This window comes from Impatiens glandulifera, chromosome 8 (assembly GCF_907164915.1).
Source record: "Impatiens glandulifera chromosome 8, dImpGla2.1, whole genome shotgun sequence".
NCBI classification, from domain to species: Eukaryota; Viridiplantae; Streptophyta; class Magnoliopsida; order Ericales; family Balsaminaceae; genus Impatiens; species Impatiens glandulifera.
The window spans coordinates 10,553,482-10,569,512 of NC_061869.1; the positions used below are offsets into that span (position 1 = coordinate 10,553,482).

Genomic DNA, 16,031 nt, shown 5'->3' on the forward strand with positions numbered 1-16,031 from the left:
AGTTATTTTAACTAAGACATTATTCTAGCTAGCTAGTATCGGTGGGTGGTTATAATCTTGTTTAAGAGATTCAAATAATAAAATAAGTTTAGTCGTTCTCTTTTATTAATACTTATTTCTTATATAAATTATAATACTGAATAAAAGTTTGGTGTTAGAATGATATTAAAATACCTTATAAGACTTGAAAAATGAAACAAGTATTTGTTCGTAAAACATTCGGGACTTATACGTCCTTGACGGTGAGGACGAATTGTCAAATACCTCTGTATTATTGTCCATGAGTCATTTTTCCTTCCGAGGTCTTTTTCTTCATGAAAAATATGTATTCGTTTATTGTAAATCCATTATTATTGGATTCTGTTTCATTATCGCCAAGTATTTTGGCATGGGTGGGCTGATCTTTTTGACTCTTGGGATCCTGAGAGAGATTCATTGCTACAACAAAAATGACTTTCGGCGACGCTTAAAAAGACTTCTGCCAACCTTTAAAAGTGTCGCCAAAAACATTACCGACACTTATTCTTGTGTCGCCAGAATCAGGGTGGGCGCAAGATTTTACCACGCTTATTTAAGCGTAGGTACAAGCGTTGCCGAAAGGCGAATGTTTTAACGACGCTTATTTAAGCGTTGGCAAAATTAAAAAACGTCGCTAAAAGTCTATTTTATTTTTAAACTTTTTTTTTAATTTGTTTTTTTCTATTTTCATTTTAATTGTTATTTTTTTATCTCTACTATTATCACATTTGCCCTTCATCTCTCAAGTACCTTATGAACATAACCCTAAACTCTTAGGGTGAACCATATTCCAACACATTATAACCCTAAAAACAATTCAGAAACTAATGAACTCTCTCATATTTTATATACCAAAAACTTCTTCTTTTTCTCCGATGTGGGATAAATGTCATATTAACACTTCAGAAACTAATGAACTCTCTCATATTTTACTTTTCATTTAATTAAATTTAAATAATAATTAAATAAAAGACATATATTAATAATACTATAAAAAAATTTAAAAATTATGTTATATAAAAAATATTAATTAAATTTTAATGTTAACAAAATTTAAGTCAAATTTAATTTTAAAAAAAATAAAAAAATTAAAATAAAATATTTACAAAGTTTAAAAATAAAACATAAAAATTATTAAAATTTAGAATATTTAAATTATAAGGTTTTAACAAAGTTACAAAGTTGGTATATAAAAAAAATAAAGGTGGTGGTATAGATATAAAGGTTGGCAAAAGTTTTTTTCTTTTAGTTTTTACCCACGCTTAATATGGGTTGGCATATAAGGGTCGCTGAAAGTATGTTTTGTTGTAGTGGCTATGCGCTTTTGTTTCCCATATTAAGATATAACCGTTGGTGTCCTGCCTTGCCTCTTCCTCTAAAAGAGGAGTGTCTCCTTCCTCTATTAGAGAAAGATTCATAACTCTTTATGCTCATTCCTATCAATTTAAAAACTCACGAGTCAAAAAATCAAGGTGATTATTATCTTTTCCCTTCTTATATGTTATTTCAAAATCAAATGGGTCTAAATGAGCTTGCCATCTGGCAAACATTTGTTTTGATACATCATGTTTAAAGTCTTTTTGAAACATAAATTTAGATGCGTTGAAGTCTGTCAATCTAATAAATTTTTGATTATGTAAATCGTCTTGAAATTTTAAAACACATTTTATTATAGCAAGTATTTCTTTGGCGATTGTTACATAATTCTTTTGGTATTCGTTCTATTTTTCAGAATGGAATCTGACAAGATAAACTATAAGGATTGAAAATATTATTCATTATATCTGAAAATCTGAGGGAGCATTTTTTTAATCCGATCATAATGTCCAATAGGGACATTAAAAACTGTCTTATACCTATCAGACTTTTCAATTCTTGATTTTAAATCAAAATTTGAAAATATTAGACTATATGTTTATTAAGTATTTTTTATTAGGAATTGGATGTCTAATCCATTTTAATACCTTGTTGAGGGGTTTATAATTAATAAATAATATTGGTACACTCCTTTCAATTTTTGAGTGTTTATTCACGTAGAAAGCTATATATGACCAAGGGGAATTTGATGGACTTATTAGCCTTTTTGTGAAAGAGTATATATATATTTTTTTTACATAATTCTAAATATTCCGAATTCATTTTGCAAGGTCTTGCCTTTGTAGGAATATTCACTTCATTAAAATAATCTTCATAAGGTTGTGAAACCATATGTTTCTTTCTATCCTAGAATCCATTAGGATGCTCATTACAAATTTCTATTGAAATTTTATCTCTTAGTAAAGTTTTTTTTTCTTGTAATTTTGGACTTCCTAATTGTTCATCAATTATTACAAGACTTATTTCTTGTTTTAGAAAATATATTTAGTTTTGCTTTGATACTGACATATATACTATGTAACATTTTAGTAAATGGTTCAATAATAAATTCTAGAAAAATATCATTTTCTTGAAAAATTCCTGTAATGATCTTACTATCAATTTTTTTAATTGGATAAATAGTATTTAAAAATGGGGTACCAATTATGACCTGGTTAGAGATATCTTTAGCAAGTATAAAACTTTGGACAATGCACTTGTTATCAGTACATATGTAGGCTTTATGAAATTTATATTGGATTTAGAGTTTATCTCCACCTGCATGCCACGGGGTATGCATTGTTTAATAAAAATATCTAGTAGGAATTAATCCTTCTTGTATAACATTTAGATCTACTCCGCTATCAACTCGAACAGTAAACGGATTTGTATAATGATTATCAATTAAAAATGATATTTTTATGTGTCATTTCTGAGATTTGACTATTTCTATTGTGGATAAGAATTTTTCTGAGAAAATATTTTTTCTTTTTTTTTATGATAAGTTTAATTATTTTCTTGAGTGTTATTCTCAAATTTAGTGATTCTTGATTATTGTATAATATTTTAATTTTTTAATATTTTAATTTATTCTTTAATTTTTTAATATTTTAATTTATTCTTTAAGATTATTTATTTTATGTAAAGATTTTAGATAGATATACTATCTTCTTTGTTCTGGTATTTGTTCTTAAGTTGGTTCATTACATCAGTCATATTATAAGATTTATTATAATTTAAAATCTTGTCTTATGGTTTTTCTCCTCTAAAGGACGAAGTTCCTTTTTCAGTATTGAACTGATCTATGATCTGCATTCTTAATTATGAACCCTTAATTTATTTTAGTCATTTAAAAGCATGATTAGAGGTTAAAACATGAATTGTCATATTTGAGAATTGAAATATGATTCTATATAATTCAGACTTTTTGATATTTTGATTTTGGTCAATTTTATTAAATTCTTTCTTGGGATATCTTAGTCCTGATTGGCATGGATCACATTCAGAGTCTTCTAAGCTTAATTCAGAAATGTTCTCATTGTTCAGAACATCTAATCCAGAATTACTACTTGTTGAATCTAATTCGAATTCTTCAGATTCTGAGTTTTGAAGAGTTTGAATAATTAATCGTTTTGTATCTTCTAGGATTTCAAGATTATTAATTTTTTTCTTTGCCCAACAGTATTTTGATGTGTGTCCAAATTTTCCACAGTTGTGACATTTCCTATTATTTTTTAAATTCTTCGGTCTTGTTTGAGATTTTTCATCCCTCCTTTAATTTTTCATTTCTAAATGTGTCTGGGAGGATTTTCTATATTTATGAAATTTATTGTATGTTGACCCTCTATCTTTGCTAAATGTAGGGTTATCTAGACCTAATTGTAGGCAGAATTGACCTAATTGTTTTCTTTCTTTAAACTATGTCGTTTAATTTGTTGATTTTATTAATCTGGTCTTTGAAGACATGTTTTTGATCTGATTTTTCAATCAAGTTAAATTGTAATTCTTTATCTAGAGTTTTTATGCTCTGTTTTCTAATTTTTTCTTTAATAATTTTTTCTAGTTTATGCATTGGCCTTAATTTGAAATCAGATATTATTTGGGAGGTTGAAAGCTTGGGGAAGCTTCTTTTTCTTTTGGGGTTATTCTAATGACACCTGGTTTGATTTCATTTAGTGAACTTATTATTTTTTCAACCTTATTATCGATGGATTGTAACTGTTCTCCTAGAATATTTAGGAATAAATTTATATAATTTTGATGTTCAAACATGTTATTAATATGTTTACAAGTTATTGGCAGTGTATCATTTCAATTAGTTTTGAAAATGTTGCAAAATGTGTAATTTTTCCACTTTTTTCAATATGAAAAGTTTACTGAGGCAGATATATTTATATGTAGGTTTTTTTTTTTTCTGATTGTAGCCTATAATTTATTTCAATAACAACTATTTAATTTTTTACATAAATGCTTATAAACTATGAGGTAAAGGGAATTAAATCATTTTTCCAGTGCAAAGTTCATAGAATTCTTTTTCAAATTGTTGTATTTTTGAAATATGAAAACTTTCAAAAAACCATTTTCTGAATTGGGTATAACCCGGATCTTTAAATTCTTTTGAAATATTTTTTCTACATGGGGATTCAATACTGAAATCTATTATGGGTTTATAATTCATTAGATAGAAAAGTCCATTTCCGACATTGTCTGTTCTAATCCGTTTAAGGTTTGATTGTGGGTGTTATTTTCTCAAACAATATTTTGTCTATTAATATAGAGCTTTTTTTTAATCGGAGTTGAATCTTCCGAAAATGTTGTTTCTCTTATTTGAGAGGTGGATGTCCTTGAAAGATATTCAACTTTATAGTCGAATGGTGAAATATATAATCTAATAGAGTTATTTTTGTGAAGGACACAATTTCAGATTTCTATCAAATCTAATATCTACATTTCCTTCATTATTTTAAGAAATATATAATATATTATTATAATTCTGAACATGTGGTTGTACATGGACAACTTAGATGATTATCCAGTTGTCTGGAAAAGATTTTCTTCTCATTTAATAGGTCTTCTTTTAGTAATACTTGATTTATCAAAATTAGTCTTTATTAAAATTGTTTTATTATTTGGTTTATCAATTCTCCTACATTGTGGATTTAAAGCAAATAAGAGTTTATAGTATATTCTATAATATACACACATTATAACCTCCGTTCCAGGAGCATAATTATATCTAAATACCTTAACATTTAATATTAGAGAATCGTTTATATTAACATCAAATAAAGATAATTGTAAGTTTGGAAAAACGTTAAAATAAACCAGTTCATGGGCTAAACTAAATTATATGATTCCCATTAGAGATTGTTTCAATTTAGGTTATTAATATCTCTCAAAACTGCCATAAAACTTTCTGATAATCCGATTAAATATTTAAATGCAATCTCTATTAGTCATATTCCTACATATTCTATATTCATATCTCATACTAATTTTATTATTAGGTCTTTATTATCTAAAAAAATTGATTTCAGTTGTCTTTACTAATTTTTTACTTCAGTCATTATATATATATGAAAATAATTGTAGACAATGAATGAATGTATAATTAGATTGAAAATTATTTTAATGATAAGATAAATATTTTATGATTTTATATTTTTAAAACTTGTCTAAATTTTAAATATCTTCAAAATGAAAGTTTTGTGTAACTATACAATTTATCATATATTGTTTAATAATATAACTTAACATTTAACCTAAATAAATAATATTTATTTGTTAGAATTTTTAAGGTCACTAGTATAATAAATAATTGTGTAATTGTCATATTTAATATAAGCCAAAATAATGTGATCTAATGTGATTAAGTTTATGGCTTATGGGTATATTTGTCATGAATATAAAGTGAGGATATCTAAGTGGAATTTCTAATTTTATGAAGGGGCTGAATTAGAAATAATCTAACTATATTAACTAACTTAATGTTAGTTATATGTAACGGTAATGGTCCCCATTTGATGTAACATAAATTCTCCTTTGCGTCCCCATCAACAGAGAGAGAAACATATTGTCGTACTCATCAAATGGAAGAACTATTCCACATAAATAAAGTGTAAGGAAAGAGAAGATTAAAGAATGATTTCATTCATGCAAAGTCTAATAGAAGATTCAAGATTCATCAAATTAAGGTACGCTTATGCCGCTTTCAGATTTTAATTTCTCACACATTAAATTATGATCTAATTAGGATAAAATTATGTGAGAAAATTATATCAATTATGTGATAAAATTATATTAATTATGTGAGAAAACTATATCATATATATGCATGAAATTTATATGCATGCAATTCGTAATAAAAATAAAAGCATGTTATTAGGAATATATATATATATATTAATTTGGTATAAAGATATAAAGATTTATCGATTTATGAATATTTAGATTCTCTTGTTTCGTTAAGTTCTTAGATCTATGGATATTTAGATTCTTTTTTTAAGTTTCTTTAAAGAGGAACGGTTATATATTAATTAAGATTGTATGATGTTATCATGAAGATTTATGTGAAAAAAAGATATTTGAATTATCTCATAAGATTCCTCCTCGATTTTGGGATATTTAGATTCTTAGGAATCATAAATATATATATATATATATATATATATATATATATATATATATATATATATATATATATATATATATATATATATGCATGAATTTATAGATAATTTCATGTTTTCGGATTATATATATTGGTTTTGATAACTTCAAACATAATATTAGGAATATATATTGATTTTGATAATTTCAATAAATTATGATGAGAATATATATATATATATATATATTTGAAAATTTTAATCGGATATGTATATATATAGATTAATAAATTAAGGGATATTTGAATTTTACGATAATTTAGATGATAAAATCCCTAAAAATGAATATTTGAAATTTCTCTCTATTTCGGAATATATGGATATATTGATTTTTGATAATATCCAATAATTGAGTTAAAAATATATAAAGATTTATGATATTATTTAATAATGTTTATTAAATTTATGGATAGTTAGATTCTCGTTTAAATTTTCTCGTTAAAGGAGAAATTTTCTGTTTTAAATTTAAATTGACGGTTGATATTTGTTGTTAAGAGATTAAATAATATATAATATATTATAAATCAAAAGAGAATTAAGGAGTAATGTTTAAGGTTATATATATATATATATATAAATCAATATATAATAAAATTTTAATTATATCTTTTATTTTTTATTTTATGATTAAAAGATTGAGGTTAATGATTATTAATAAATTAATAATTGGATTTTCGCTAAAAATATTTGAAATTTGATCAAATAAATCTTAAAGATTTATTATTTAATTGAATTAATATGAGACATTACAAATTTCAAAATCAAGTAAGATTTGGTCTACGGTATAATTTTATTTTTTAAATTACATGTTTCTTGGAAAATTATATATTATTGATTTGGGTTATATACAATAATATGACATTTAAATTTAAAATAATGATATTATTGTTCATTATTTGGATTGTATTGATTGATACAAATAATCACCAAAGTGACAATGTTTGTTAAAATTAATTCAAGACAAATTTTGAATGGTAGTATTGTGTAATTCATGTGATTATATTATTTAGCCCAAAGGCTGATAATTAATTGACGGAATTGCATAAATACTTGTAATGGTAAATATGTAATAATTATAAAGTCTTATTTATGTGAATAATTAATCCATCCAAAATAGATTGATTATTTGACATGTCTTATTATTAATGTTTGATCATTACATCAAAATACTATTAGCAATTAATATTACTGTTGCATTAAGTATTTTGAGATGTGATAAATCATTATTTGAATTTAGTTGTTACTTAAGTTTATAATTTGTAAGAAATTAATTTATTGAATAACTTAAATAATTAAGGGCTATAACATATATTTTTTTTTGATGTCAAGTTAAAGATAGTTTATTTTTTTTAGACGAGACTGCAATATTTTTTTTGAGGATATTGAGTTTGAGAGGAGAAATGATTTTGTCTTTAAAAATAATTTAGATCAATAATTTATATTGTGAAAGATTTGATTTATATGTCAAGTATTTTTGACATTGATAAGGATTTTATTGATATTGATAATAATGTTCAAAAATCAAGAGTAACAAGACAATATCGATCAAATTCATTAAGTACAAACTCAATAACCTCAAAATCAAGTGTCTTTATGACATTCTAGTTTAATTGATTTTCTCTTTAAGGACAATTTATGGTACTCGTTGCATATTTTGATATGGAGCTTCACCATAATAGATGTTAAGAGGTTTTTCAATAGAGACATTGAAAAACAATTTGGTGCAATGAGAAAATTTTGTGTCAAGAGACCAAATAAATATAGTTTGCAAATTAAAGAAATTCATCTATAGACTTAAATAAGCGTCTCGTTAGTGATACCATAAATTCCACAAAATAACAATTCTCTCTTTTGGTTTTGAGGTGAATTTAATAGATTATTTGTGTATTATAAGTTTAGTGGGAGTACACATCCCTTTATGGTTTTATATATGGGTGATATTTTGTTTGTCATAAATTTTGTTTGACATTAAGTAGCCAATAATTATGAGATATTTGAAAAGAACTAAGAATTAAATGCTCACATATAGGAAGTCGGATAGTCTTGAGATCATTGAATATTCTAACTCCGATATTACGGGATGCCTAAACAGTATGAAATCCACTTCGGGTTATATTTTTCGATAGCTGGTTTTGTCATTTCTTGAAGAAGTGTCAAACAAACACTTATGATGTCATCCACTATTGCAGCGGAATTTATGACATGTTACTAAGCATCAAATTAAGTGATATTGACATCAAGTTTATTGTTATGAAAGAAATGATACAAAGTGGATAAATTTCTATAAAATATTTATGTACAAATTCTATGGTTATGAACCTCTTGATAATGGGTTTATCGTCCAGTATGTTTCATAAGAATATTGCTCGTATGAGTGTCGTAGAGATCGATAATCTTTAAGTTCAGTGGGAGTTTGTAGTTTGGTTGTCTTTGATTTAGTTATTTTATAGATATTTATGAGGTTTATTATTCTGATCAGAAATTAAGTATTATTCAGTTCATTATACTTTTTATAATTATGTTTAAAGTATGATCTCACTAAAGTCAAGTAGGACCAGTTGAAAATTGACATGAAAAGATCACCTTGCATGAAATTTTTATTCCTCAAATTCATGATATGATTTGTCAATTAATTGTATTGATTTATGTGATCATTGTTGGGTCTAGTTGTGCTTAAATACAACGACGATCTCTTTGGTCCTATATTGATATAATTAATTTAAAAAATTGTTTAATACAACATATGATTGAGATGACATAAAACTTCAAGCGCATTATGGTTGATACATTTAATTTTTGTACATACGTGACCCAGTGAGAGATTGTTGGAATTTTTAGGGTCACTAGTATAATAAATAATTGTGTAATTGTCATATTTAATATAAGCCAAAATAATGTGATCTAATATGATTAAGTTTATGACTTATGGGTGTATTTATCATGTATATAAAGTGAGGATACCTAAGTGGAATTTCTAATTTTATGAAGCGGCTGAATTAGAAATAATCTAACTATAATAAGTAACTTAATGTTAGTTATATGTAACGGTAATGGTCCCCATTTGATGTAACGTCAATTCTCCTTTGCGTCCCCATCAACAGAGAGAGAAACATACTGTCGTACTCATCAAATGGAAGAACTATTCCACATAAATAAAGTCTAAGGAAAGAGAAGATTAAACAATGATTTCATTCATGCAAAGTCTAATAGAAGATATTTATTCTCATTTAATAGGTCTTCTATTAGTAATATTTGATTTATCAAAATTAGTCTTTATTAAAATTGTCTCATTATTTGGTTTATCAACTCTCCTACATTGTGGATTTAGAGTAAATAAGGGTTTATAATATATTCTATAATATACACACATTACTTCCGTTCCAGGAGCATAATTATATCTGTATGCCTTAACATTTAATGTTAGAGAATCATTTATATTAACGTCAGATAAAAGATAATTGTAAGTTTGGGAAAACGTTAAAATAAACCAGGTCATGGGCTAAACTAGATTATATGATTCCCATTAGAGATTGTTTCAATTTAGGTTTTTAATATCTCTCAAAACTGCCATAAAGCTTTCTGATAATCCGATTAAATATTTAAATGCAACATCTACTAGTCCTATTCCTACTAATTTTATTATTAGGTCATTATTATCTTAAAAAAATTGATTTAAGTTGTTTTTACTATTTTTTCACTTCAGTCATTATATATATATATATATATATAATTGTAGACAATGAATGAATGTATAATTAGATTGAAAATTATTTTAATGATAAGATAAATATTTTATGATTTTATATTTTTAAAACTTGTCTAAATTTTAAAGATCTTCAAAATGAAAGTTTTGTGTAACTATACAATTTATCATATATTGTTTAATAATATAACTTAACATTTAACCTAAATTAACCAGATTTATTTTGATTAAATTCATTTAATAATTATTATATAAATTTACTTGATTATTTAGATTAAACTAACAATAAATAAGATAGAAAAATTTGACATAATCTGTATACTATAAATGACTTCAATATTAATTTATCTTTGTTGACTTAAATTATTTATCGAAGGATCTGGTCCCATCATTTTAATTGCAGATGAGACTTACTGAAGTCATATGAGATGTGTCAACACTAGAGCTGATGATATAATCTTATTATTATATTAAGTAATTAATCATAATTATTATATATATATATATATTAACAAATTATAATAATCATGTGAAATATTATAATAATATATATTATTATAGTAATTTTGTATATTTATAATGTATTATTTATAAAAGAGATATATATAAATGATGCTTAATTTTCAAATTATCTGGATTACCGTGTCGAGAGCTGTGGTTAATTTGAATATATATGTGAGAATAAATGGATATTTGGGTCGGATTATGGTTGACTATAGGGGTGTAAACGAGCTGTGCCGAGCTCGAACTAGCCCTGACTTGAGTTTGGCTCGACTCGTTTTTTAATGGCTCGGCTTGAGCTTTTAATATTAAGCTCGATCTCAGCTCAATCAAATAACCATAGGCTCGAGTTCAGCTCGATAAGCTTGAAGCTCAAATTTAAATATATTTATATATAAATATATTATATTAAAAAAAATATAAATCACCATTCATAAATCACTAGCTCACCAAAATAATATTTCATATCCTTAGTTACATATTAATAAAAAAAGACAACCATAAATCAAAATATAGCTCATAAAATATAAAATTTCAGCAGCATACCTCATGCGTGTTCATCTCAAATTTCAGCAATATGCGTGGTCATCTCAATAAAAAATTCCCGACCATACAACCTGTATTACTACATACATTCATTAACATAAAGTTATAGTATACTCAAATAATAATATAATAATTGCACTAGAAAAACAAATTATACAAATTATAAAGAACTAAAATATAATTTACCTTAAGAGTTGGATGTTAAAAGAATAATTTCTTGATAAGTTTTTTCCTTATGTAAAAAGAAATAATCATATAAGTGATTAAAATTTAGTGATATATAATGGATTATGTCAACAACTACTATATAGATTTATTGCTTAAAGAGAGCAATAACTGAACAAGATTTAGGGTTTTACCGGAGCGAGATTTAGGGCTTCGAAACGAGATATAAGTTTGTTGAAGAAGTATCAATGGACAGTCTCTTGAGTCTTCTTGTAAAATAGTTTTGAAAAATAAAAAATTTATAGTAAAATAAAAATACCTTTATATCTTATCAAATATAATATATTGAGATTACATATATTAAATAATATTACAATATACGCGGCACGATCGGCACGGGCGACACAATCCGCACAGACGACACGAATGGTACAACGGCACGATAGGCACAGACAGAAAGGCACGGACGACACGATATTGTCCTGTGCCGTAAGTCATTAAATCGACATCGGAATTACCATTAATCAAAGGAAGCGCCATCGGCAAGAGTGGCACGACACGATCGACATAAACGACACAATAGGCACAGGAGGCACGGGACGATCGACACGGGCATCCCGGTATTGTCTTACGCCATTCATTAAGTGTTGCTAGTCTAGGGTTTCTTGTACATTTGTAAGCGCCGTTAGATTTTGCCCTCGATTGTGGTTTACTTTTGATCATCTTTTTGGGTTTCTGCAATTAATTTGTTCTATTACTCTGTCTCTGCCATTATGGGGAAGGGGAAGAACAAGAATAATAAATCAAAAGAAGTTAGGGTGTGTTTGATGAGGGGGAATTGGCTTTTAATTACAATTCAATTCCTATGTTTAAGAAAAATGATAGAATTGTAATTCAATTTCAATTCCTATGTTTGGGGAAAATGATAGAATTGTAATTCAATTCCAATTTCTATGTTGGTAAAATAAAATATCGGTTCAAAATGTTAACTTCTTAAATATGTTTTCACGTTTTTGGCACGTTTAATACGTTTTTGACATATTAATGTTGGTAATCTTATCTCATAAAAATTACACGTAAATAATATATGAAAATAATACAATTATAATAAAACATATACAACAGATTATTTAAAAGATGAAGAAAAATATTCTCGTTTGCTCTGAGGCCTGTGGAATCACAGTTCCCTTAAAACAGTTTCACCGTCTCCCGTTTGTGCTGGAGAGTTTCGTCGATGGCTGCTTCCCAGGATACAACGAAACCTGCAATGATTTAGCTCAGAAAAACCACTACAACAGCGAACTAGACAAAAGTACCTGAATCACAATCACCGGGTTTTGCACAAAAATGGTCGAGTCAAGAAACTCGAAGAACACTCACAAGAACAAGGAAAGACTTTAGAATTCTAAAGAGAGAAGTGATGAGATAATGTGTGGAGAGGAATACAATGTGAAGGGATATTTATAGTTGAAAATTAAACTCATAATCAATTCTTTAATCCAACGGTCACTAATCCATCATTCATTCATCCAACGGTTATCGTTGCGTGCCTTTTTATCATCTTTGCAAGTTACATTCTACAATAAATATTTTGTAGTTACAATAGCAATTAACACCATTTGTTAATTGGCTCATTCAAGCCATTTATGTTAATTGTAACAATTAACAAATTTAATTCACAATGAATTTGATGTGAATTTCATTTGGATGAAATTTCACCTTAATTCATATTTGAATTTCATGTGAATTTCATTTGGATTAATTTCACTTTAATTCACATATGAATTTCATGTGAATTTCATTTGGATTAATTTCACTTTAATTCACATTTGAATTTGGTGTGAATTTCATTAGTCCAAATATCATTTCCATTTAATTAATGGAATTAGTTTAATTCCAGCAGTTAACCATTTAACACGTTTTTGACATGTTTAACATGTATAACATGTTTTTTACACGTTTAACACGTTTTTGGACGTTTAAACACGTTTTTGATACGTTTTCACACTTAAAACATATTTTCACACGTTTAACATATTTTTCACGTTTTGGCATGTTTTTCACGTTTAACACGTTTTTTACGTTTTGGCACATTTTATACATTTTGGCACGTTTTACACATTTTTGGCACGTTTAACACTTTTTAATACGTTTTTGGTACGTTTCACACATTTTGACAAGTTTAACACATTTTTAGCATGTTTAACACGTTTTCACGTTTTTGGCATGTTTAACACATTTTAAATATGTCATAAGTGTGTTAAACGGGCCAAAATGTATTAAACATGTCAAAATGTGGTAAATGTGTCAAAATTTATCAAACGTGTTAAACGTGTCAAAAATGTGTTAAGCATACCAAAACGTGTTAAGCGTGTCAAAAACGTGTTAAACGTGTCAAAAATGTGTTTAACGTGCCGAAAACATGATAAACGTGTTTAATGTGTTAAAAATGTATTAAACATGTCAAAAATGTAAGAACATATTAAACGTATCAAAAATGTATTAAACATGCCAAATAAGTGAAAAACTTGTTAAACGTGCCAAAACGTGAAAAATGTGTCAAAACGTGTCAAAACGTGTTAAATGTGTTTAAATGTGTCAAACGTGTCAAAAACGTTAAAAATATGTGAAAAGTGTCAAAAACCGTGTTAAACATGTTTAATGTGTTAATAACGTTTTAAACGTGTTAAAAACATGAAAACGTGTTAAACGTGCCAAATATGTGAAAAACTTGTTAAATGTGTCAACACGTGAAAAACGTGTTAAACGTGTCAAAAATATGGCAAACGTGTCAAAACCGTGGTAAACGTGTTAAACGTATCAAAAATATGATAAACGTGTTTAATGTGTTAAAACGTGTTAAATGTGTCAAAAACGTGTTAAATGTGTCAAAAATGTGTTAAATGTGTCAAAAAATATTAAAATATCTGAATTGCTGGGTTGAGAGATGTGATTAATTTAAATATATATGTGAAAGTAAATTAAAAATTGTATTACATTTGTACTTCTCGATTTTTATGTAATTATTCGTGCATTTGCACAGACCAGGTACTAATATTGTATAATGAGAAAATTATATTAAATAAAAAAAATTTTAGTATGAAAATTTAAAACTCTAAATATCACTTTTTACAATGATAAGTACTCAACTCTCATATAGTCTCATGCACTAAATCAATTTTAAATATTCAAAATTTAATTTTTAATTATAACAAACACACGAAGATAGTGATAAACTATATTTATATAGAAAATTTTATATATATATATATATATATATATATTGTAGAATATATAATTTATTAATATAATAAGAAAAAAATAAATTAGATATAATTATAAGAAAGATAAATGAATGACTTAAGAAGTAGAAGTCAATTATTTAAGAAAGAGATTGGATAAATATAATTGTATTCTTCTTTACTTTTTACTTTTTAAGAAATTACTCTGGAAAAGTTTAACCTTTTTCATAAAGAATAAGATTCATACAATATTTTTATTAGAGAAATGCCTATATAACCAAAGTTTTACTACACAAAATAATAAAATCTAAGAAGATTAATACATATTCATAGAGTTTTGTTTAAAAAACATTGTTGAAATTAGTCATGTATTCTAAAGTAAAATTAACATTTTTCATCTTTGTATTATCTTTAATAATGTTTAGTGTATCTGCATCACCTACTATAGCCACATGGTATGGACCTGCCAATGGTGCTGGTACTGATGGTAAAAAATCATTTTTTATTTACAACATATGTTATTAAATTTGTTAAAACGAAGAAATTTATGTCTTATATGTAATATATATAAAGGCGGAGCATGTGGATATGGTAATTCTGTCGAGTCAAATTATGGAAAATTTGTAACCGCAGTCGGTAATGGATTATTTAAAGGTGGCCAAGAATGTGGTGCTTGTTATCAGGTTCATTTTTTTTATGTTGTTCATATGAGATGAAACAACTTTTAGATCTATTTATTCAACATATCTGTATATAGGTGCAATGTTCGTCACACCCAGCATGTTCAAAAAAACCGATAAAGGTAGTTGTTTCCGATCAATGTCCAGAATGTAATCCTGATCAATTTGATCTGAGTGGCACCGCATTTGGTGCCTTAGCATCTAATGGGAAGGCTGCTGAACTCCGTATTGCTGGGAAGATCCAGATAAATTATCAACGGTATATATATATATATTTATTTATCGATCTTTTTCTTTTACATGTGTTGATATTTTTCGACAATTTATATGGTATGGGTGCAGGGTTCTGTGTCAATATGGGCAAAAAATAAAATTTGTAGTCGATAAAGGTTCGAACCCAAATTACATAGCCGTAAATATAGAGGAAGAAGGTGGAGATGGCGACCTCAGTAAAGTAGAGATTAAACAAGGATCGGGCTAGTTTCGAGTTGCACATCAGATATTCGGGGCTACATGGGGTATCAACTCCTTGGTACCGGGTCCTTTATCTATTCGTCTCACCACAAGCAGTGGACGATCTGTCATAGCTAATAACGTTATACCAGTTGGTTGGCACCCTGGTGCAACTTATTCTTCCTCCGTTCAATTTTAA

The 16,031-nt window shown here is 26.6% G+C and overlaps 1 protein-coding gene across 1 annotated transcript; it reads left to right on the forward strand.

The window, feature by feature from the left end:
* The first annotated feature begins 15,116 nt into the window (after positions 1-15,116).
* On the forward strand, positions 15,117-16,031 carry LOC124912958 (expansin-B15-like). The gene is made up of 5 exons (XM_047453588.1): positions 15,117-15,186; positions 15,273-15,382; positions 15,457-15,638; positions 15,722-15,833; positions 15,879-16,031. The coding sequence occupies exons 1-5, from the start codon at positions 15,117-15,119 to the stop codon at positions 16,029-16,031; spliced, it is 627 nt and encodes a 208-aa protein (XP_047309544.1).

What these genes read in the sequence shown, in the direction of transcription:
- LOC124912958 (XM_047453588.1), top strand. Translation starts at nt 15,117, where the DNA reads ATGTTTAGTGTATCTGCATCACCTACTATAGCCACATGGTATGGACCT. An exon ending in CAATGGTGCTGGTACTGATG is followed by an intron (nt 15,187 to 15,272) that starts GTAAAAAATCAT and finishes ATATATATAAAG; the next exon opens with GCGGAGCATGTGGATATGGT. An exon ending in GAGATGGCGACCTCAGTAAA is followed by an intron (nt 15,834 to 15,878) that starts GTAGAGATTAAA and finishes GTTGCACATCAG; the next exon opens with ATATTCGGGGCTACATGGGG.